The following is a 26,588-nucleotide window of genomic DNA, read 5'->3' as shown; positions in this document are numbered from 1 at the left end:
TTATAGTAGATATGAAAAGGAGATAAAATGATTGCAAGTTCTCTGATCTCTTTATTTTTTTCTCCCTTTCAATAGGACCGAAGACTGCAAGCAATAAAAGAACTTATAAGAGTGCTTAGGATAGGGGGTAAAGCTTTGATATATGTATGGGCTATGGAACAAGAAGGGCCAGAAGGGCCTTCTAATTACTTAAAACAATCAAAAATTAACACAAAAACAACAAATCTGGGCGATTCAGCTATAAAAGGTCATAATAGTCAAGACAGAAAAACTGATATTAAGTTAGATTCTGGATCTCAACAATCCTTGACAATATCCTTGAGAGAAAATGCTTCTGCAGAATCCACTTCTGCTGCTTGCTCACAAAAAACGGCTTTTCTGAATTTTCCTGTACATGTAAATAGAACTAATTTTGAACATCAGGATATAATGGTGCCATGGCATACAAAACATCACAGTGAATCTGACTTGAAAGATGGCACTTCTGAAGTATACCACAGATATTATCATGTTTTTATGAAAGAAGAGCTAGAAATACTTGTGCAAGATGCAGGTTTCACTGAAATACTTGAAAGTTACTATGATAAGGGCAATTGGTGTATTGTGCTGCAAAAACTGTAATATATTAGTACATTTACTGTAACATTTTATTTCGTAATTTATGTTGTAAAAAATTAAAAATTGTGAACTTTATACATAGTGTTTTTTTGAAGTGAAAAAACATTTTCCAGAGACTGTATAGTTAAAAATCTTTCTTAAACTAGTACCATTGCCAGGTGATATCAATTACTAACAAGTTTAGATCCTAATATACTGTATATTATAATTATTGTAATGTTCTTGATGAAGCAGTATCATCATCAATTTCTTGATGTATACCCTCAAGAGGTATTCAGGTTACTATGACAGCACTACATGATTATTAATCAAATATCGACAATTTTTCTCAAAATTAGTCTGTTACTTGTAAGCACTCTGATATTGTCATATCTAATATTTCTTTCCTCTAAGGCACTTCTGATTGAATCAGTCTACCTAGACCTTGGTCTCTTTCCTGCCATCTTGGCATCCCACATATGTTTTGCTAACCTTTCCTCGCCCATTCTATTTAAGTGGCCATACCACCTTACATTAGCTCTGCTGACACATTCTTGAATGCTAATAACATGTAGTTCCTTTCTAATATCTTCATTTTTAACATGATTCTGTCATTGATGCCATCAGTTCACTCCCCTAATTTTTCTCAGAACCATCATATCTGTAGTCTCTAGTATTTGCTTTATTTCTAACCCAACTCTCAGAGCCATAACTTAAAACTGGTTTGATTACGGTCTTGTATATTGCTAGTTTAGTGTTTTGGCTAATTTCTCTCTTATTCCATGAAAATTTATTCAGCTGGCTACCCCACCATACTTTGCTGATTCTGTTGTCTATTTCCAGGTTTAACCTGCCATCTTCACTAAAAACTGTGCTTAAATAGCTGAAATATTTTACTTGTTCTGTAGAATCTCTATTCAGAATGCAGCTGAATAGAGATTCTAATTTCTATGCTACTGCCTATTTTCAAAGTTTTGGTCTTTTTATTGCTGATTTTAATTTTCACGCCAAATTTGTTACAGCTGTTATTCAATTTAGTTAAAAGTGTTTAGGAGTACATCATATGCATAAAGCAGAGAGCTAAGTTTGACATCTCCAATTCTGATATTAGGCCTAATGCCACTTTCTTTCATAATGGGATCCATATAGATGATGAATAAGATTGGAGATAATGTGCAACCTTGTCTTACCCCTGATTTTACATTAAACTATCTTCCTGTATTTCCTTCAATTCTGACAACTTAAATATAGACTACGGATAGCTCTGTGTTTAACTCTGTGTATAACTGTGTTTTGAAAAGCTTTTCTCTGGGCATCTTGTAATATAATATGCCTTTTTTTTTCAAATCTACAAAACTTAAGTACAGATCCTTGTCATATTCCCACGATTTCTTAACTATTTGTTTTAAAGTGAAAAATCTGATCTTGACAACCTTTATTTGGTGTGAACTGTGCTTGTTCTTCTCTAAGTTTCTCTTCAACAATCTTTCTCAACCTCTTTTCAAGTATGCTTGTCTAAATCTTACCTGGAACAATCAGTAGAGAAATTCCTCTATAATTTTCACGTTCAGCTTTATTTACTATAAGAGCCCTACTCTAATCATTGAGAATTTGGCCTTCTGTCCAGGCCCTCTGAATTATAAAAGTCTGCACGATTTTTATACCTCCATACTTAAGCATTTCTGGTCAAATATCTGCTCCAGCTGCCTTTTCACATTTCAATTTCCTGACAGCTTTTTCTACCTCAAGTATTGATATGCATTCCTCTTGAAAATATTTTAGTACAGTTCTGTCACTGCTTGGTTCCTTTTTATTTTCTTTCAAAATAATTACTCCAGATATCTAGGATATCCTTATCTTCAGTTTTCATGTCACCTTTATCATCTTTGATTCCTTTTAACGTACTCTTTCCTCCATTTCTAAGCTTCTTCAATAGCCTCCAGAACATTTTGCCACCTTCCTGATATTTATTTTCTCTGTTCTTACCAAAGTATTCCTGTGATTTTTGTTTAGCTACTTTTACACACAGCTTAGCTTGCTTACAGTTTTCTCTGTATTCTTTTAGGGCATCTGTTGACTTCTTGTGTCTACCATGGTGTTCTTATTTTTCTATCCTTGCATACAACTTCACCACATACCTCCTTAACTGAATCAATCAATGTCTTCTTCACAGTTTGCCACTGAGACTCCAAGGTTTGGTTCTTGTTTTCAAACTGCTGCAAATTTTCTTCAATAATGTTTGCATAGTTGAGTCTACAATTTACTTGTAAAAGCTGCTCAACTTTAATTCTTTTTAAAACTTTCTTACATACTGTTCTTTTCAATGTGATATCTATTTTTATCCTGCTTAGTACTAAGTAATGGTTACTTCCATCGAATCCTCTGTACACTCTTGTATCCTGAACCAACTTTATGATATCACTATCAACGATGAGGTAGTCAATGAGGCTTTCGTATTTCTTGTATCTTCTCTCCATGTCAACTTATACACATCTTTATGTTGAAACATAGTGTTAGTAACGACTAGTCCTTGTACTGAGTAAATAATGTCCAGCAAATATACCTACCATTATTATTAGCTTTGCCATTTTCTCAAATGTTCCAATATGCCTGGTGAGATTCATTTCCTACTCTGCTGTTCAGGTCTCCAACAAGGACCACTTTTTCCATTTTCATTGTTAGCTACCTGTTCTAATGACTCAAAAAAACTCCTCCACTTCTTACATAGAACTTTCTTGGGACCATAGGCACAAATAAGTTTCATTGTCCATTTCCCCATTTTGAAGTCTGCCCACATAACTCTACTTGAAACTGCTTTCCAATGAAGTTTATTTTCATGTTTGGCATTGAATGCCATTGCTACTCCTTCCTTTCCTTGATCATTATTGCCTGAAAATAGCATCCTATACTTATTTAGTAATGTCTCACCTGTTTTTTAATTCTTCGTCTCAGTAATGCCAATTATATCCACAAAGAAGCAGTATGGCTTTTAAAGTAGCTGACATGTATTACACTCAAGAACCAATTTTCCATCTAAAATAGACTCAGACCAAATTACAGATTTCAAAAAAAAAAAAAAAAAAAAAAAAAAAAAAAATTTATTGAAAATCTTAGAAATGGAGGAAAAAAGTACTGTAAAAGGAATCAGAGATGATAAAGGTGACATGAAAACTGAATATAATGATATTCTAGATGTCTAGAGTGATTGAGTTTGAAACTAATGGTTCCCTGCCTTTCCTGGACGTAAAACTGACTCGTTCTTCTGAAATTTCGATGTACAGAAAACCTATACACACCAATAGATATCTCCAAGTCAGTCCCATCATTTCTCTCCTAAATGAAAGGAGGCTGCTAAATGCTATCATTATCATCATCAGCTTCTTGACATGTACCCTCAAGGGGTGTACAGGATATGAAAGTACTACATGAAAAAATTTACATCATTATAACTTCCTATCTACAATTTTCCTCCAAATCAGTCTGTTACTTGTCAAGACTCCAACATTATCAGATCTTATATTTCTATTGTCTAAGGCACTTTGTACCATATCAATCCACATATATCTTGGTCTGGGTCATTTACCTGCCAACCTGGTAGAGAACACTTCTTTTGCTAATCTTTCCTCGCCCATTCTGTTTAAGTGACCATACCACCTGAGATTAGTTCTGCTAACGCATTCCTGGATGCTGACAATGTCAAGTTCTTTCCTAATATCCTCGTTTTTAATATGATATTGCCATTGATGCCATGTGTTCATGCCTCCAATCTTTCTTAGGACTCTCATATCTGCGGTCTCTAGTCTTTGGTCAAGTGTTTTACTTCTGACCCAGCTCTCAGATCCATAAGTTAAAACTGGTTTGAACACTGTCTTGTATACAGCTAATTTAGTGTTCCGACTAATTTCTCTCTTATTCCATATGAATTTATTCAATTGACTTCCTACCATACCAGCTTGGTTGCTTCTGTTGTCTATTTCCACATTTAATTTACCATCTTCACTAAAAATTGTGCCTAAGTAGCTGAAATGTTTTACTTGTTCCACAGGTTCTCCATTCAGAATGCAGTTGACATTTTCATCGATTCTACCTATTTTCATTGTCTTTGTCTTTTTATTGCTGACCTTTATACCATATCTATTACAACAGTTATTCAATTTAGTCAGCGAATCTTGCAAACTTGTAGCGGATTTATTTAGAAGTATAACATAACATCGTCCGCATAAAGCAAAGAGCTGACATTAACATATCCAATTCTGATATCATGTTTAATACCACTTTCCTTCATAATGCGATCCATATAGATAATGAATAACAGAGGGGATAATGTACATTCATGTCTCACACCAGATTTAACATTAAACATCTTCCTGTACTTTCTTCAATTCTAACTGCTGACTTACAACTCAAATAAAGACAAGGTATTGCTTGATATAATGCCCCATTGACACCATACATATAACTGTACTGTATTGAATAGTTTCTCTCTCTTGGCACCTTGTCGTATGCCTTTTCCAGATCGACAAAACTTACAGATCGAAAAGCCAAACGGCTATTTTTTTTTCTGGCTAGGTTGATCAGTTAAGAGGATAAAAATCCCTTATTGTTTTTCAGCCAGTAAGCGAAACTAAGATCGAAAAACTACGATCTGAACGTTTCATGCCGACGAACTGTCAGCGTATCCAAGCGTAAGTGACCACTTGGTAGTGCCACACCACTGCAACTCGTTGCAAAGGTGGAGCAAGATCCCTCACTGTTCTTGATATTTTCTCATAATGTAAAAACACACAGCTCTTAGGAGATGTAGTACTGTTTTACATTATGAGGAGAGGTCACTACCAAGACCGGTTTCAACCTTTTTTGAGGTCTCATCAGTGAGTAGCTAGACCTAGAATATCAGAGTTTAAGTGAAAAGAACTTGCATACTTTTGCTATACGATTGCCAGAAAGGTGTGTCACTATATATTATAACATAGTATAACTAAGATGAAAAGCCAAACGTTCATATCGTAGTTTTTCGATCTTAGTTTCGCTTACTGGCTGAAAAACAATAAGGGATTTTTATTCCCTTAACTTAAATACAGATCTTTATTATATTCCCATGCTTTCTCGACAATTTGTCATAAAGTGAATATCTGATCCTGACAGCCTCTATTTGGCCTGAATCCAGCTTGTTCTTCACCAAGCTTTTCTTCCACAATTCTTATCAATCTTTTCTCAAGTATACTGGCATAAATCTTGCCCGGAACACACAGTAGGGAAATACCTCTGTAATTCTCACATTCAGTTTTATTTCCCTTTTTATATATTGGTACCATGAGGGCTCTACTCCAATCATCGGGAATTCATCCCTCTGCCCAGGCTTTCTGAACTATGCAGTGCAGCCACTGTAAGACTCTTATCCCACCATACTTCAGCATTTCTGGTCGAATATCATCTACTCCTGCTGCCTTTCCACATTTCAAGCCTTTGATGGCTTTTTCTACTTCAAGTATGGATATGTATTCCTGACTGCATGCCTGGTCAGTGTTTTTTACCACTGTGCTATCATCACTGCTTGTTTCATTTAGCAGTTTTTCGAAGTATTTACTCCATACTTCAATGACATCTTTTTCTCCAGTTTTCATGTCACCTTTATCATCTCTAACTCCTTTTACAGCACTTTTTCCTCCATTTCTAAGCTTCTTCACCAACCTCCAGAATACCTTACCACCTTCTTGATATTTATTTTCTATGTTCTTGCCAAAGTCCTCCCATGACTTTTGTTTAGCTAATTTTGCACAGTGTTTAGCTTTCTTACATTTGTCTCTGTATTCTCTAAGAGCACAAGCTGACTTATTTGCCAGGAACTTTTGATATGCTTTCTTCTTTTCCTTCACTGCCTCTCTTATTTCATGTGTCCACCATATAGTTCTGATTTTTCTATCCTTCCAGACAACCTCGCCACATGCCTCTCTGGCTGAATCAATCAGGGTTTTCTTCAACGTTTGCCACTGAATCTCCAAGGTTTGGTTTTTGTTCTCAAAACTCTTTCATTTTTTTCTTCAATAATCTTTGTGTATTTTAGTCTACAGTTCACACCTGAGAGCTGCTCAACTTTTATTCGCTTTAAAACTTTCTTACATGTCATTCTTTTCAATATGAAATTCAATTTTATCCTGCTCAAGACTAAATGGTGATCACTTCCAATTTCAAATTCTCTGTACACTCTGGTGTCCTGCACCAGGGAGAAAATATCACTATCAATAATAACATAGTCAATGAGACTTTTCTTATTCCTTGCCTCTTGTCTCCATGAATTTATGCACATTTTTATGTTTGAACATAGTGTTAGTAATAACCAGTCCATGTCCTGAGCAGAAATTCAACAGTTATTTACCATTATTATTAGCTTTGCTCTTTTCTCCAAATTTTCCCAAAATATTTTTGTATGTCTGACAATCACTTCCTACTCTGCTATTTAGATCCCCAACAAGGACCAACTTTTTCATTGTGTCAGTAGCTTTCTCTAGAGCCTCAAAACATTCCTCTGCTTCTATCTTAGTAGAACCTTCTGTGGGACCATAGGCACAAATAAGTCTCATTGTCCAGTTCCCCATTCTGATATTTGCCTACATCACTCTACTTGAAACTGCCTGCCATTCAAGAAGATTAGCCTCATATTTAGTGTTGAATACTATGGCTACCCCTTCTAAATGCTAAATGAAACAAGGCAGTGTCAGCATGATAGTAGAAAATTCCCAACAGGGATGCAGGCATGAATGCTTATCCAAACTTGAAGTAGAAAAAAAATCAAAAATGTGAAATGGCAGCTGGAATAGATGAAATTTGGCCAGAAATGCTCAAATATATATAGAGGTATAAAAGTTACACAGTGGTTGCATTGCATAATTCAGAAGGTCGAATTTCAGATGATTGGAGCAGATCTTATGGTACCCATCTATAAAAAGGGAAATAAAACAATTCAAGAATTAGAGGTATTTCCTCCTGAGGGTTCCCAGTAAGATTATGCAAGTATACTTGAGAAACAATGACGAAAAATTGTGGAATGGAAACTTGGTGAAGAACAAGTTGGATTCATGCCAAATTTGTCCAGATAGATTTTCACTTTAACCCAGCGTTAGTAAGGTAGCAGCGTCACAGTTATTTCTTTCTACATCTTTGGGGTCTGTGATACCCCACCTTACTAACGCCGGGTTAAGACAAATAGTTGAGAAATCTTGGGAATATAACAAGGTTCCAAAGAGGAAAGCTGTTCGGAATGCTGCAGTTATATGGTGTAAATGAGAGATTATATCAAGTAATACATAGTAGTCTATTTAAACAGTAAGTCAGCAGTTAGAACACAAAGATGAAGTAAAATCAGGTGTGCAACAAGGATGCACATTATCTCCATGGATTTAATACTTTCAGGAAAGTGGTATTAAATCTATTATCAAAATTGGTGATGTTATACTTCTGAATAAATTCAGCACAAAATTAGTCAAGATTCCCCGACTAAATTGAATAACTGTCGTAATAGATTTGGTATGAAAATCAGGACATGGACTAGTCAAAGACAATGAAAATATGCAGAAGCAACAATAAAAACATCAACTATATTCTGAATAGTGAACCAATAGAACAAATAAAACAATTCAGCTATTGAGGCATAACATTATATTTAGTAAAGATGATAAATTAGATATGGAAATAGACATCAGAATTAGTAAAGCTGGTATGGTAGAAAGTCAGCTGAATAAATTTATATGGAATAAGAGAAATTAGTTGAAACACTAATTTCCCAGTATAAAAGACAGTGTTCAAACCAATTTCAACTTATGAATCCTAGAGCTGGGTTACAAATAAAACAGAACAAAGACTAGAGACCTCTGATCTGATATGAGAATTCTGTGAAAGATTAGTAGAGTGAACACATGGCATCAATGGCAGGCTCACATTAATGAGGATATTAGGAAAGAACTTGCCATTGTTAGCATTCAGGAATGTGTTAGTGCAGCTAATCTCAGGTGGTATGGACACTTACACAGAATGGGAGAGGAAAGATTAGCAAAACAAGTGTTTTGCTAATCAAACAAATGGATCACATTATGAAGTGGTATGAAACCTGATATCAAAATTGGAGATGTTAATCTCAGCTCTTTACTCTATGCAGATGATGTTATACTTCTAAATAAATCTGCTACAAGTCTGCAAGATTCCCTGACTAAATTGAATAACTGTTGTAATATAAATGGTATGAAGGTCAGCAGTAAAAAAGACAATGAAAATAGGCAGAATCATTGAAATTGTCAACTGCATTGTGAATGGAGAACCTGTGGAACAAGTAAAACATTTCAGCTACTTAGGCACGATTTTTAGTGAAGATGGTAAATTAAATATGGAAATAGACAATAGAATCAACAAAGCTGGTATGGTAGGAAGTCAATTGAATAAATTCATATGGAATAAGAGAGAAATTAGTTGGAACACTAAATTAGCTGCATTTAAGACAGTGTTCAAACCAATTTTAACTTATGGATATGAGAGCTGGGTCAGAAGTAAAACACTTGACCAAAGACTAGAGACCGCAGATATTAGAGTCCTGAGAAAGATTAGAGGCGTGAACAGATGGCATCAATGGCAATATCATATTAAAAATGAGGATATTAGGAAAGAACTTGACATTGGTCAAGTTCTTTCCTAATAGAATCCAGGAATGCATTAGCAGAGCTAATCTAATGTGGTATGGTCACTTAAAGAGAATGGGCAAGGAAAGATTAGCAAAACAAGTGTTCTCTGCCAGGTTGGCAGGAAAACGACCCAGAGGAAGACCAAGATATAGGTGGATTGATACTGTACAAAGTTCCTTAGATGATAGAAATATAAGATCTGATAATGTTGGAGTCTTGACAAGTAACAGATTAATTTGCAAGAAAATTGTAGATAGGAAGTTAGTAATGATGTAAATTTTTCATGTAGTAATGTCATATCCTGTACACCCCCTTGAGGATACATGGCAGGAATTTGATGATGAAAAACAGAAATATGTACATCCCCTTGAGGACACATGGCAGGAATTTGATGATGAAAAACAGAAATATAAAATCTGATAATATTGGAGTCTTGATAGATTAATTTGAAGGAAAATTATTGATTGGAAGTTAGTAATGGAGTAACTTTTTCATGTAGTATTATTATAATTATCCTATACATCCCCTGAGAGTACATATCAGGAATTCAATGATGGAAAAAAAAAGATATTTGGAAGAAAGAAATTAAAAAAGAGTTTTAAATAACTTTTTATAAGAAAACCTATTTATTAGACAAGTTTTCTTCCTGTAACACACAAATAATTCATTAATAAACTCTTGGATAAAATATGCATCGCATAAGAACAAAATAACAAGAAAGAGACCTATACTCAGGCCTACCAATGCATAGATTCAACTGGGTCTTCAGATCCAATGTTTAATCCTCATTTATCTAGTAGAATCTGTTTATTCTGCTGGATGTAGGAACAAGCATGGGGTTAGCAATTTGGAATTTAATCTAATCAAATATACTGAATATAATTATATTTTCTGAAATTATATATATACATCCACACAGTAATGGAGCAACAAGAAGATATCAGGTTGAGGATCTGCCCAGTTATAAAACGTTTTCTGTACTGTATCTGGTTTCCCGTCCCCACCCCCCCCCCCCCCTTTCATCCAGAAAACCACAACAAATAAGGAAAAGTCAGCTATGACACAACTTAAACAGAAAAAAAGAGGCATTATCAACATAATTTAAAGCATCAGTGGAAAAGAAATGGAACTAGCAGAGGAATTAGAAAACTATCATGTGTTAGATAAAGAAAACCAAAATGGATTCTTCTACATAATAAATTCAAAAATGATACTCATTGCCTGTGTTCAATAGTTCTAGCAGAGAAGTTGAGAAAATTTTTCAAATCATTAGAGGAAGAAGCTGGCTCTTATTAGAGAAACTAAACAGTTCAAAATGCACTAATATACAGAAATTACCTGGACAAATTTTTATAAAAGGATATAGGTAATAATGATGGCAAATACCTGCTAAATTTCTCAGAATATTGACTAGTATCCTAAGCAGAAATTTAGCAAGTAATTATGATTATCACTATGCTGCAATATTAATGTGTGTATAAATTCCTGTATTGTAAATACTCAGATTTTTAAGATTTGTCCAAGATACAAGAATGTACAGATATTTGAAACAAAGATTTGAGCAGCTAAAAAACAGTAATATAGTCTAGAAATAGCTGAACAAAAGTTTTAAAAATAATCCAAATTAATGTGTTATTGGAGGAAAGGGGAAAATGTTTGTAAATAAGAACCAAAGTCAGAGTTCCCATAGAAAATACTTGCTCAGCAAGGAAGGATGTGGTGAAGCTGTCTGCAAGGAGAGAAGAATCAGAGTCCATGGTGGGCTGAAGTATTTAGAGGTAGTCCCTGGAAAAGAAGAATGCATATGAAAGTTCTTAGCAAATAAGCCAACACACGAGAACTACTCATGTCCAAGTTATCAGAGACAAGTGAAATTTCAGTGTAATTCTAATGATTACAAAATATATTGTATTGCCTTACTTTCTTCACATTATTTATTGTTTGTTTGTTTTTTCATTTTAAAAACACATCTTTTTAGTGTCATATCTGATTACAGGCAGCTGCCAATAAAATTTAGCAGTTTTTGTTTCCTAACCAAGATACCTTATGTAATTAATAACTTAATTCCTTTGTAGATCTCCCCCCCTCCCCCCCCCAACATACTACGAAGATATGTGTCTTGTTGCTGTTTTTCAAAAGGTTTCATGAGGGGATTCAGTGCTGACAAAAATGCTGCGAGGCTTGGCTAGGAATCATCTCCAAAAATCTCTAGCTGCCTGCCAAAGAAAGATAGATTCTAAAATGTTTTGAATGTCTCAAGGACCTTTTAACTACAGCTATATTACATAGCTACATTCAAATATACTATTTATTGACTTCAAAAACTTGATAGTCTTGCTAAATAATCATGGACAGATACAGGTTCAGAGCTATACCAAATGGCATGAAATATAAAGAATTTTAGTTTTTGCTGATGTTTCATAAACAAGAATTAGCTAAACTCAGACTAGCTTCTGAACTTTGTGAATTTTTGATTAGATACAGAGATATAAAAAGAAACCAAAATGGGATCCTTCTACATAAATTCAAAAATGATACTCATTTCTTAATCTTACAGTGGAAGACTGATAACTAGTTAGCATGCTATGGAACAAGTAATATGCTGGGAGCAAAAAAAAAGCACTAGAGGCAAAATTAAAGTCATGTCAGTTCTTATACCAACATACTGTATTGCACATAATTTGAATGTGGCTGCTTAATTTCTGTTAAAATCACTGTTATATATACAGTGGTAATCTCGCTAATCCGAACCCTCCAGTAATCCGAACTGCGGTTTGAAAGAAAAAAAGTTTTATTTTATTACGTATTATTATTTTGTGTACTATTATTTTTATTTAATAATTATTTATTTTATTATTACAGTACAGCATTTCTTTCATACTGTCGATTGTATGGTTATACTGTAGGCCTATTTTGATGTATTATGTGTTCACGTTTGTTTTTTATACTGTACAGTATAAAAAAGCAAACGTGAAGCATACTGTACTGTCGGCATGAATCACAAATATACAGAAAAGAGAGGAAATTCAAAAACGTGCATAATTTTGGTTAAAAATATAAATCCAGATGTTGAAATTTCACAAACAGATATTGCCGAATGGATTACAGGTTGAACCCAAATGTGAAATTCGAAATCAAATCAGATGCTGAAATTATAAATATGACGCTACAGAATGAATTAGAAGACGATGAACTCGAAGAAAAAACATGAAGAGGCAGTTGACAAGTTTTAATGTGTGTATAAAAATGGGCCAAGTAGAATGACTATGCCATTCCACAAAAGTTTATTGCTAATGCAGCTCCGAGAAGAAGCATTCAAAAAAAGTTTTAGCTTCCAAGAAGCAAAAGAAAATTAGTAACTTTTTTTTACAAAGAAATAAAAAAAAATGTTTTGTGTTATTTTGTGGAACTTTTTTTGAAGTGTGTTGTGTACAAGAAAAGTGATATTTTTTTTATGCAAATTAAGTTACGTACTGAACTATGAAATTTTGTTTAAATCAGCATCCTCAACAATACAGGTACATACAAATTAAATTTTTTTACCAAAATAAATGTGTTGTATATTATTTTCTAAGTTTTACATTACAGTACAGTAGCTTTTTTCTACTCAGTTTAATTTATTTACAAAATTAAATTGAATGTACCATTAAAATCTGATTATTTTTGTCTTAAACACCTAGTTATTGATGTCTCTTGGGGAAAAATTCGCTAATCCGAACGAGCACCGTTCTTTTATTGGTTCGGATTAGCGAGATACCACTGTATTATATTATTGTCTATTAAGAGAGACCTCCAGGGAGTCGGAGATTCGAGGAAGGCCACATAGTATGCACACCAGCTACTCATATTTATTCTTGAATTCATTCACACTGCTTGTACTCACAACATCTGATGGCAAGCCATTTCAATCGCAGACCACCCTCTGATGGAAAAATCTAGCACTCACCCCCTTCTTAGCAGCCTTCAATCTCAGCTTCCAAGGATGCCTTTTTGTCCTTTCCACACCCTCTATTAATTGAAAAAATCTCCTTCAACTGAAATCCTGTAATGACCCTTTTCAGAAGTTTGGAAATCTCAATCGTAATCACCCCCCACTTTTTCCTGTTTGCTAGTGTCCTGCAGTCTACAAATTCTCAATCTGTCTTCATAATCAGTATTCCACAATCCTGAGATATCATTTTAACACTCTCCTTTGCACACACTCACTCTCTTCAGTATATCAGAATCACAACGGAAGCCATGAGAACCAGACCCTGTGCACAATAGTCCAAGTTACAGGTCTTATCAAGAGGCAAAATGAACATCCTTGTCTTTACATGTGAATGTTTGTTTCAGGCATTACAATTATCTTTTAAGTTGTATTTGCAATCTTTGCTACCTCGTTCCTGAACTTCAACTTCCTATCTACTAACACTCCAAGATTCCTAGCCTCAGTTGTTTCTAGCATATCCCCAACAATATCATATAATACAACATTGGATATCTAATCACACCGAAGTGAATGACTTTACCTTTATTGACATTGAACTGACAACCATTTTCCCATGCCCACAGTTCCAGCCTATTCAAATCATTCTGCAAGTACTGCATATCAGCAGCATTCCTGATTACCCTACCTACCTATCATCAGCAAATAGCTGTATGTCACTTGTCAAATCCTTCCCAATATCATTAATGTACAGATTGAATAACAGTGGCCCAAGCACTGATCCTTGTTACCTTAAAACTTGCAAACTCATATCCCCCATATACCACTTTCAGATATCTGTCAGTCAGCCATCCTCTTATCCAAGCTAATATTCTATAACCCAAACCCATTTTCTCCAATTTATGTAACAGTCTACCATGCTGTATTCTGTCAAAAACCTTAGCAAAATCCAAAAATATGATGGTGTATCCATTCCCCTCATCTAAGTTGAATGGTAACATTGTTATAGAATGTGAGCAATTTGCTAAAACATGACCTTCCCTTAGTACACCCATGTTGTTTATTGCAAAGTAGAGATTCACTGTTCAGATTTCAGCTAAACACTCTTTTAGCACCCGTGCTGTTATCTGATCAGTCCCTATTGCTGAATTCTTATTCATTTTGTGCAACAGCTAATACTTCGTCCTCATACACCCGATTTCTTCATCCAGTGAAGAGGTAGCAGTGAGCTACCTCTTCACTGTATGCAATGTTGTGCACACTACCTCTTCAGTGTATGCAATGTTGCGTACACTAGGTTGATAACTTTTAACAAAATGGGCACTCATTAGCTGAATATATATTAAAAAAATTTAATGACTAGAAGAGAGATACTAAAATAGGGGGGAAAATTCTATTATTTAAATTTTGTCTTAGAAGACTTCATTAGGTACAGCCATAAATTAACTTGCAAGCATATTGCTAACATTTGAAGGAAATCTGGATGCAATAGTAGTGTTTGGCATTCTCACTGTCTCATGTACACCAAAGTTGGATTTAGTACAAAAATCAGCAACAAAAAAGACTATGAAAAGGCAAAAATATATTCTAGAAGGGCAACCTCAATATTTGAATTGTATTTCCCATCAGTGGTCCAAGCAGGCACTTAAGCGCCACGACCTTTCTAAGTATTCTTATACTTCACAACCACAACTCGAGGATAAGGTGGTTAGTTTGCCTCTCAGTGTGTTCACGAGGCTAGGGGATGAAAAAACCCAAGTTTCCAGGTGAAAAAAACCCCCTACCTCCATATGAGATGGCTAACTCACCTTTCATCAAAAGAGACCAGATAAAGGTTCCTCAGATCACTGACGGGAATCGAACCCAGGTCTTTCCGACCAAAGGGTTTCGTCTATACCGACTGAGCTATGGAGGATCTTGAGTTGTATTTCATTCCTGCTAAATTAGTGCATAAGTGGTATTTTGCAACCAAGAAAAAATACACTGGAGGACCTAAGAAGCCATCGTAAAAGAATTATGTTAGTGGATATATATTTTTCTAGGTGATAAAAAAATCATCTAGAAAAATCAATATAAGTTCTAGATAATCTTAAATTAGACTAAAACCATGGGTGAGTTATTTGGGGGGGGGGGGGGGGACTGGTAGATTTGAATTGTATTTCTGGAGCTTTAGCAGATAAACATCATGAATATAACAATGTTTTAAAAGTTACTGAAAAAGAGGTTAGGAAAAAAGTATCACAAAAGGAAGTTAGATGATAAAAATGACATTAAAAGGAATATTCTGAAATATTTACTTTGGAAATTTATTAAATTAAAATGAGATGATCAGCAACAAACATAATAAATAATATCCAGGAGGAATACAGCCATGGGTATATTTCAGTATTAGAAGAAAGAAATCTAAAAAGGAAATACAGTGGTATAAGAATTTTATAGTAACCACCGCTTAATTCTGAAAGTCCAGTTCTAGATGATTGCAATGAATGTGAGAATTGTAGAGAAATTTCCATAACTCGTGTGCCCCAGATAAGATTTAAGGAAGAATAAACTGGATTTACACCAGTGTTGTAAAGACAAGACAACAACCTTAAACTCTCAGAAACCAAAAGCCCGTCCAGTTTAGAAACATCAATGGAAAACCAGCTGGAGCTAAAATAATTACAGAGATATGTCAACATAACTGGCCTTAGAAGACAAAGAAAACAGAATAGCATTAATAGTGATGTGGGCAAATTTCGAACAAGAAATTGGTCAGTGAGATTTAGTCATGTCTGTAGTCCTACAGGAAGTTATTATTATTACGTGATCCCTCCAGGGAGTTGAAAGACTCATCAAGGGAGGGCACCTACTCTACAGCTCTTTGTCTCCGCCACTCGATCCATAAACGACAACGAACTGCAACTACCATCATCTACCACCCACCACCACTAGTATTTTCACAGAGAAATTTGAAGAAAGCTGAGTTAGAACACCAATAGGGATTTTCAGGATCAGGTTTTCCATTTTAAGAAATCATGAGAAAATAAAATAAACCTGTATTTAAGTTTTGTATTTCTGTAAAAAAATTTTCAAAACATTACAATTTATATGAGGTAAGAGGAACATTATACAGAGCAACACAGTCTATATTTAAGTTAAGTTAGTAGTCAGAAACAGGTTAGAAATAAAAGCAGATCAAGACACAAGTTTTGAGAAAAATTAGGGGAATGACAGATAGCATCGAAGGTAGAATCATATTAAAAATGAAGATATCAGAAAGGAACTAGACATTGTTAGCATTCAGGAATGTGTAAACAGAGCTTATCTGAGAATATTGTTACATAAACAGAATGGGGAAAAGGGAAGGTCTAGAAGATCTATACTACATGGCTCAATTCAGTTAAAAGTGACAGAAAAATGTAAGATCTGAGAATAGAGTATTGATAAACAAGACTAATTTGGAGGAGTATTGTCAACAGGAAGTAAGTACTAAGTAAATTTGTTATGTGGTACTTTCATAGTATCCTGTACATCCACCCATAGGATATAATATCAGAAATTTGATGAAATGCTAAAAGAAATTATAAGAAATAGTTGTGACATTCTAGAAATGGTCTATTTTGTCTGGCTGATGAAAATTCTCCAAAGAGATTTTTTTCTGTTTTCTGCAGACAGTGCCTCTTCCACTACAGGTTTCCAAACTGTGTGTGTGTGGGGGGGGTATATGCATTGATAAAATCTTGAGCTTGACATTACCGGGCATTTGAAATTAAAATATCTCACATAGATTCACATTCCATTCTGTGTTCAATTGACAAAAACCTGACAAAAGAATTTAAAGCAATTACAGTTGACTCACTATAACTTGCAAAAACTAGGAATAGTTTACAACAGTGAATTTTAATAACTCATAACTTTAGCATAACTCTCACACTACCTATTGAAGATATGGTTGGGACTTTTCAGTAGTTTGTCATAATGAGCAAGTTTGTTATAATGCCGTTTGCTATAGTAAGACTCAACTGTAAATGTATTTTGAAGAGTATGAAGTAAACATCTACAAATTTGACATATTCCATATCATGTTGAATCTGTATAATAGGTGCCGTGAACTTATTCACACCATCTGCGCTCACCACCTCCAATGGACATTCATTCCAATCGTGCACCAGACTATGAGAAAAAATCTAGCTTTTAACCTTCTTGATTGTATTCGTTCTCAACTTCCATGGATGTCCTCTCTTTGCCCTTCATAAAATTAAAAATTCCATTTACTGGTATCCTATATGACCCTCAGCTTTCTACAACAAATTTGGTTATAATGAGTGAATTTAGTGTACTGGTGTTTGTTATAGTAAAAGTTAAACACATTTAAAAACAAGTGGTATGTAGATGTAATAAAATTTCAGCAGCTCAAAAAAAAAAAAAAAAAAAGCATTTTTTAAAATATTTATTAAAAAAACAAAGTACCACTTTTGTGTAGCATTCAAAAGAATCACAATTACACCAGATTCCACAGTTGATATATTTTCAGTGTAACAGAATGCAAGAATGAAGTTTGGAATTCAACAATCATATTTACTAGCACAACACACAAAATGTGCAGAATGTTTGTGGACAAAGCCAGTCAATCTTCTGTCTGATTCCATTCCAACCACATACAAAACATGGAATGATCATATGATATGCCACTTTTATACAAGTTTAAAAAAGTATGATTTTCTGAAACATCACATTCTCACAGTGCATTTTTTAGGGATGGCTTATTACTGTATTTTATCTAAGATTTTTTGTCATTTAAGACAAAAAATAAAATAAAATTTACACAAATTCTTTAAGTGGAGACAGGTGAGATTAAATATTATTACTTTTTTTTGTTATATTACATATGCACATTCCTGTGAAAAAAATCAGCTTAATTCTGTCAAAAACCTACTTTAAATTTTAATTTATGCAGGTCAGTAACAAAATGAAATTCAAACTAAAAAAAATTACAAAATGTTTCATGGCACTTCTAGACAAATATTTACATATTCTATAAATTCAGTGGTATATACTTATATAAATTTCATTTAAAAATTATATACAGTGAAGTGATCTGAGGGGGAGGAAAACCTATTTTCATTAAATATTCGAAGTGTAATACAAGTGCCAGTTATTACATAAAAATTACACTCAACAGGCATCCAATGCCTATGACAACAGCATGATATTGTTTCATCAAATATTTCTGCTATATTACAAAATTCAGCTTGTAAAAACACCAGAATGGATGTCAAAAATGTTCTGTTATAGTTTAGCATTAAGCACCTTAACACAGCTTGAAAATGTGCCAACTGCATTTTTCCAGCTATAAAATAAGCTTTCTTCCTTTATAGGATTTACACACATTCTTTAGGATCTGAGGGAGGAAAAAAAATGTTATTAAATGATAGAAAAAGTAGAGAATCTGACAGTTTATAAAGTTTTTTGTTCAAATGACTGATTTTAAGCATAATAGTTTAATCTTAAATATAATTTAGTCATTTTAATCGTCAGTAACAGAAAATAAATAAAATATCCCTGCTAGTTGTTTTATATATATATATATAGTTGAATTAATCAATGTTTTCTAAAAAAATATAGTTTATGAACTATCATGTTTTAAAAAACCTGCAAACATCCTGGAAATGGTATGAACATTGCACCCTTTGATTGGAAAAAAGACCTGAGTTTGATTCTCATCATGACAAGGGGAATCCTTATATGGGCTTTTTCAACTGAAGGTGAGTTAGCTGATCTCATACAGGGGTAGCAGAGTTTTTCCCTCCTGAAAATTCTGATTTTTCAGGAGGGGAAAACCCTGTATTTTCGACCTCTGTATTGAGATCATCATCAGGAAAATGCATATGTATCAGATACAAGCTACATGACACAGCAAAATGTTGTGTCTCCATAAATCCTTCACTATGAATGACATTTATAATCTGGGAACACAGTGTGGCTGAGTTAAATGATTTTCTTTCATATATTAACTCCTCCAATCATAAAATTAAATTTACTTTAAAACTTGAAAATGAAAGAAAATTACTTTCGTAGATGTTTTAATTTCACATATAGGTTGTTATCAACATTCTTCATTGCAGCATATATATCACAAAAATTAGGCATTATACATATGCTGAAAAAAAAAAAGGCGATCTCTACAACAGGAGATGAAGCAACACTAAAAGAAGAATTCCATTCTGTTCTCCTACTATTTGGAGAGCAATGGATATCCTAAGAAAATGGTATAAAGAACATTATTCCCACTCCTGTTCCACAAAAAATTTCTGACATTTGCTACAGAGCCTCAATTTTTATCTCTTGTATTGACTAACTTTTCTCAAATCTCATGACAAGAGATTTCATGAGCTTTCAAGCTCATTGTCACCTAAGGACCACAACCTTTTCAATAGACATCCTGGAGCTCACAATATTCCAATTCATGTTTGCCTTAGTTACATAGGGCAAACATCTAGAAGTCTGGTAATTAGACAAAAAGAGCTTATTGGAAGATGCTAAAAACAGCCTAGCTTTCCACTTCTCCCACTCACCACAATATTGAATGAGACAAGAGCCCATTACCTTATAAAACAACTTCAGTGAGTCTATGATGGTTATCCACTCCAACTAACATACATAATATGCATATACACATGCACACATTTCATTGAGCAAAGGCCATTGTGACAGGATGGCATGAGCTTTAACACTCTGAGTCCTAGACCAACTGGTACTTAATGTCCTATCGATGTATATTTACATCGATAGGACTCTAAAGTTTTAAGAATGCAGGTGCTTTTTGTCAGTAAGCTAGCTATTCATTCATCATTCCTTTGCTGTCATGTTCTTCTTCTTACTTTATATCTATAACAAGTAGAACTGATATAAATTTACATGACATTCTAAGTGATACTATTATCTTTAACACTACCAAATACATCATAGTCATTATTAATCAAGGAGCATCACACATGGTAACAGTTATTGAGAATGAAAATTGAACTGTTACCATGTGTGATGCTCCTCGAGTCTTATGTCTGTAAATAAGACTCAAGCATCATTCATTTGATGACAAATTTCATTTTCCAAAGGATGAAAAACCTCAGTTTCCAAGAGGGGAATACATCCTGTTACCTTAATTTCAATGGATGTTTATCAGTCTCATTTCAGGTAGCAGAATTCATTAATAGGAATCAAATAGATATTTACAACCAAGATATATTACAGCATCCTTGTGAATGGAGTCTATGGAAACTCCAATACTGTAAATAGAGAAACAGAAAAGACAATCTTTGGGATGGCATAAGAATCAAAGCTGGATGTCCAGTAAGCAACGTGAAGAACCAAATGCTTTTTATCCAATGTGTAATTCTCTTCGTGCATCCATTAATAGGTATTATCTGGATACTAAACAAATGGAGATGAGCTGAACAATTTAGGACTTGGCTGACTAAACTGTACTCAAAGCATTTACAAAGATTCATATTGTCTAACTGAGGTGAAGTTGATTTCACATGAAGATTAGTTTTTATCCCATATAACAGGAAAATTGGGCAGAACACACACACACACACACACACACACACACACACACACACACACACACACACACACACACACACACACACACACACACACACACAAAATGAGTAGGGGATTGTGCAATATAGTAGATCATGTAGTGTAAATACACTCAATGGACAAAACATTAGAGATAAGAGTGATGGGAAGTCAAATCTGGTCCCACGTGCAGAGTGAAATGTACCTAAACCGAACACAGATAATAAATAGGCAGACATTGGGGCTTCCCAACAATGTATCGCAATCAATAAACATGGATAAAATGTGGTAATCTTAGCAACTTTGATCACAGACATATTATCAGCACAAAACAGATGGGTCGTTCTATCACTGAAGTAGTAAGAACCCTAGGGGGTTCTTACCACTTGGGCGATAGAATGACCGAGGACCAAAAGAAATTGATGGCAACCGTATCAAGGGTCTATTGTGCATATACCATCAATGAATGTACCAGTGAGCAAGTGGTGGCTGACGACACAGTAGACTGTCCAGACCAACTGCAGGGCAACAGCAGCACAAATCACATCCAGTTTCAATGCAAGAGGTCTGGGAGAGATCCTTAAATACTGTGAGCTACCAGAATATACTGGCTGATCACCTACACACTTTCATGGTCTTTGCACATCCTGCAGTCAGTGGTCTGTTTCAGTAGAACAGTGCACCCCCACACACACACCAGGCCACAACCACCCAGGTATGGCTTGAGGAACACTCATCTGAGTTTAGGACCTTCAGTGACCCCAAGGTCTCTGGATTGAAATTCAATCAAATCTCTCTCTTGGATGCCATAAAGTGAGACATCAGATCCATGTATCTGGGACCAATGTCTAATGCAGCATTGTCCAGTTGTAGACAATGCTGCAACAGGCATGGCTGGAAATACCTTTGGCAACCCTCCAGCATCTGATGGAGTCCATGCCTCAGAAAATACAGGCACTATTATATATTATATATAGTCAGTCCTCCTCTCATGTTATTTAGTTCTCATGTTATCTCACTATTATTTAGGCATCTCTAATGTTTTGTCCGTTGAGTATAACTGAGGGTTAAGTTGCATAATGCAGTGCAATGTAGTATAGAGCAGCCTATTGTAATCAGTCCTGGGTATACAAGAACATACAGAGGATCTTAAATAGGAAGTGATAATTTAGTTTTGAATAAGATAAAAGAGTATCATATGGGAGGGAGGAGTGAAAGTTTTGTAGGTGGCAAAATTTAAAATAAACATTGATCTGGCCAGAGAGTTTTTACAGTGAAATTTTAAGGGGGGGGGGGGGGGGGTTGTATCAGGTGGACTAAAGAGGCAGTCCTGGTAAAGAACAGATCGTATGAAAAGTTCCTGGCAAGTAAAGCTTGCAGGTGTTCTTAGAGAATACACAGAAAAAATTAAGGCAACTATTGTGTAAAAGTATGTGATATGCAAATGATATGTGTAAAATTAGCTCAACAAGTCAATGAACCTAGTAAGAATCGTGATCATCCATAGCTCAGAGAAATATATACAGAAGTATGGAAATCACACCAACTCTTGTAGGTAAAGAGTATTAAATGAATGTCAGCCAAATTGTTCTTCTGTGAGTGGCAAATGTCTGTTGGTGTATGAATCTTGTGTTTGGAAAGAGCTTAAGCATGGCCAAAACTACTTTCTTGGTCTTCCTTCGTTTTCTGTTGTTCTTACTTTCTTCATTTCTCCTAGTCTAGCCATAAATACTGTTATAAGAATAAAGCACATCTATCAGTAAATCATTTACTACTATATGCACATTATACATTGGTTTGTATGTGCTGAAAGCTAAATTTTTGATAACACTCAAAAGTGTCCTGCCTCTTTTGCCTTCATACACATCCAAAGTCTGTGAGGCCACATATATCAATGGCAATATACACAACATCCAACAGAAACACTGACACTGCTTACTCCAAATTCACCTTCAGGCTGGCAATGCTAAGGTGTCATTTCTTGCAGGCTGCTCTCGCTCAAGCTCTGACCACAATTTGGTCCAATGGATTCAGTCAGGACTTTCAGATGGTGATATATAGTTGGACACATTTGCTGCTGACCACTGTTGGGGTGGTCCTTTCCTTGTGAGTCCTGTAAGAAGGTCCACTGCCTACCTGGAAACAAGGTGTTGTTCAGGGGCCATAACTCAGGTTCCAACATGGTGTCTTGATATACTTTGGCAGAGGTTTTGACCCCTTTCTTGCAGAAATGCAACTTGGATACCCCCCCCCTTTCCCCTCTAAACCATCACTATGGTAGACCTTCCAACAGGACTCAGCCCCTGCACACAAAGTGAACATCAGGGACATATGCCTGATCATTTTGGCAGGTAAACAACTCTTCAATGATCTAAACAACTATTCTCTATGAAAATCTTTCATCTGTGAAGAGGATATCTCTGTTGTTCGCATACCACTGGAGAAATGCCTTTGATTTTTATCACCCTCTGATGCATAAGTTATGGCATTAAGAGATATTCAGTAGAACAATGATAGGCTTTTTTCCCAGGTCATCAGTTAGTACATGTGACATCGTTCTCTGCGAAACGTTCATCTCTTGAGACGTCACTTTCTGGGCTATCTGCTACTGCATCCTAACGCAGCGTGGTTGACCTGTTCTTTGGCAATCTGATATGTTTTCTGTATCATTATAACTGTTAACAATCTGATACACAAACATCCTAATGATCTCGAGTGTTTTTAGTGTGTTGAAAATAACATGTGGCTGCATTCCAACCATGAGAAGTTCTATTACAGCTATGCGGTTCTCGTAATCCTCCACTGCATGTTAACTTGTACAGCCAGACAACTCTCTCTCTCTCTCTCTCTCTCTACTGATAAACATGTGAATGTTGGCTGCACACACACAGCACCACTAATGGAACCAGGCTCATCCAATTCTGTGGGCAGTGCATGGGTGTGCAGAAGTTGTAACAGTATTTATGACAGGACGTGTATTAAACAGATAAATATGTATCCTGCTCATCTCAGCTGCCTTTCTTGAATTGTTTCTATTAGAGGTATTTCTTGGCTTTCTTCAAATATGACTGTACTGATGATATAGTCTTCATATGTATATCCTAACACTGGTGGCCACCAGCAACATAAACTGCTGAAACTTGCCATCAAGAAGAGTTGTGATAACAAGTCACCATGTTTAGTGGCAGAGCACCAAATTTTCTTTCACTACCTTTGAATGTAAATCATTGACAGCTGAAATCTCCCACTATATTTGAATGATTTATATTCAAAGGTATTCAACTGCAGCACTTCTCTCAAAGGTAATTGCAATTTTAGAGAAAAATTGTCAAAAAATAATCCTACAGATGACAGCTGAAAAAGTCTCCCACTATCTTTGAAGGTAGTGGGAGATTTCAGCTGTCAACGATTTACATTTACTTTGAATTTCATTGATGAGATTTCAGCTGTCATCTGTAGGATTATTTTTTGACAATTTTTCTCTAAAATTGCAATTACCTTTGAGAGCAGTGCTGCAGTTGAAACAGCAATGTGCTGCTGTTACTACTGAGCTTGCCAATTTAAAAATGGCTGCTCACAGTAAAAGATGCTTTGGTTCATCATATTAGCAAAATTTTTAGATAACTTTTTTTGACAGTCTGAAGAACTTAAAAGTGATATGGATATTTTCATTTATGGGAGTGCTATGTAACATTTTTAAATGACTGTTTGCAGAAGCAGAGCAAGTTCTTTACACTCTCAAGCATGAAGAACTTGAAAGTGATGTGGATATTTCCAGTGTTTACAAAAGTGCTGTGTTCAAAACAAAGAGTACTGCTGTTGCCATCAACATTGGTATTTAAAAACGGACATGCCCATGAAAAGTAAAAATACTGATTGCTTTCAATCATCATGTTTTCCTAAGGGATCCAGTTTGTCTAAGCTGTTTATTGGATCCTAAAGGTACAATAAACAGAATTTCAGGAAAGTTATCTGCTTATAAAGTTTGTCCTGTACCAAGAGGGAGAAAAAGTTTCCAATGAGGAAATGCTGTTTATGCAAGAAACTATTACAAGAGAATTCAAATGTTGTCTTCAGTGCAATGCTGGACTGTGTAAAACCATGTTTTCAATTACATCACACAAAAATCATGCAAGAATAAATCCAAGTCACACCTCCTCGTGGTACCTCTCGGGGAAACACTGGGTAAATTCCTAGGAGACCAACGTGACTGATAAAACATGTTATGGCCAATCACACAATATGTGGATATTAAATTATTATGAAAGGAAATGAGGCAATATCATTTACTTCCACACAGACCTGTGCCTCAACTGTGAAGACCAAGGATTAAAAACTTTCAGGAAGTTCTTGGTTGAATAAAGGTAAAAGAAAGTGAGACCAAATTAAATTATAGAAATCTAATCTAACTCAACTTCTTAACATATAATGTGCAGACACTCAAGAAAACAGGAAAAATTTTTTGAGCTACTTAGAGCAGAAAAAGCCAACATAGATATTATATGTATACAAGAACATAGATGGAGAACTGACAATCACAAAGTGAATGAAACTTCATCAGCTGACAAAAAAATGGAGATTTATTTATAACTAATGATAAAACTGGAGGGGTTGGAATAATACTCAAGAAGGAATACCAACAGAAAAAGTAACATCAGTTGCAAAGTATCTGAAAGAATTCTTCTCATAACCATAAATACCAACCTACAACTGACAATAATATCCACATATCCTACTATACAGAATGTGCTTCACTAGAAGACAAAGACACCTATTATAAAGACCTGTGTAAAGCATACTAGTAATGTTACACTTATTGGCGGTGATATTAATGCCCAAATTGGCAAAGACATTATCAGTACTACTAAAAATGTGAGTAAATATACTTATCGTGAGACTACAAATAACAATGGACATTCTCTTATGAACATCTGCAATAGAAATAAAATGGTAATCACCCAAACCATTCAAAAGGAAGACTATGGACCTAAGAACAACCAAACGGATCACATTCCTAAATAGACCACATCCTAATCAATGGAAAGTGGATCACATCAATCAAGAGCTGTTAAGCATATAATACTGTTGAACTAACCACAGAATAATCAGTGCCCACATTAGACTTTCACTGAAAGCTTCTAAAAATAACAGGCCTACAAGGAAACAATACAACTGGGACAAACCAAATAACCCAGAAATTGCAGCATCTTTCTGCAGCACATTAGAAGACAATAAGGAAACCATTCTTAAAGATTCAGTTAATGAAAATATAAGGATATCACTAAAGCAATAAACACAACATCCAACAAAATTCTTCGAAACAGCAACAAAAAAAGACTCAGAAAAATGGATTACCCCTGGAACTGATGAAAGAAATAAAGCAAAGAAACTCTACTGCTTAAACAGGAAGGAAATAAATAAACTAGACATTTTAAATAACAAGATCAATGCGCTAATGATCAGAGACAAAGAAAATGAAATAAATACTGTGAGGAACTTGAAAATTATAATAAAACTGGGGATACTAGAAACACTTTTCAAATGATAAACCATATCTGTCATCACAAAACAAAAAGAAGTGGAAATATTGTCACACGACAAAAATGGTAGACAGCTATCAGTAAATTCAAACTTGATGTAAGAATGGAGAAACGACTTTCAAAAATTACTGAATGCTGATAATCCCCAACATTCAAGCGAGTTAGTGGACCCGCACCTAAACCACCACTCTACAAATAAATTGTGAAGATTTCACTGAAAAGTGCAACAGATCAGACGAAAGCAGGAAAATCCCCAGTGATTGATGGAATTATTATTATTATTATTAT

At 34.9% G+C, this 26,588-nt stretch overlaps 2 protein-coding genes across 2 annotated transcripts in view; one reads left to right on the top strand and one right to left on the bottom strand.

Moving 5' to 3' along the window:
• LOC150108066 (tRNA (carboxymethyluridine(34)-5-O)-methyltransferase alkbh8-like) overlaps positions 1 to 643 on the top strand; it is a 249,687-nt gene extending 249,044 nt beyond the window's left edge. The window contains exon 12 of the mRNA XM_090415571.1: positions 76 to 643. Within this exon, the coding sequence (XP_090271697.1) occupies positions 76 to 621 (546 nt within the window). The 3' untranslated portion in view covers positions 622 to 643. The remainder of the gene's footprint in view (positions 1 to 75) is intronic.
• Positions 644 to 17,609: 16,966 nt separating this feature from the next.
• Positions 17,610 to 26,588, bottom strand: part of Atg18a (Autophagy-related 18a) — a 208,753-nt gene continuing 199,774 nt past the window's right edge. Inside the window, exon 12 of the mRNA XM_090415570.1 lies at positions 17,610 to 18,577. The gene's annotated coding sequence lies outside the window, so the exon portion shown is untranslated. The remainder of the gene's footprint in view (positions 18,578 to 26,588) is intronic.

This window comes from Typopeltis vanoorti, chromosome 3 (assembly GCF_054136105.1).
Source record: "Typopeltis vanoorti isolate ZY-2024b chromosome 3, IOZ_Tvanoo_1.0, whole genome shotgun sequence".
Classification (NCBI taxonomy): domain Eukaryota; kingdom Metazoa; phylum Arthropoda; class Arachnida; order Uropygi; family Thelyphonidae; genus Typopeltis; species Typopeltis vanoorti.
The sequence above is the reverse complement of the archived record's forward strand: the minus strand, read 5'-3'. Positions and strand labels throughout refer to the sequence as shown.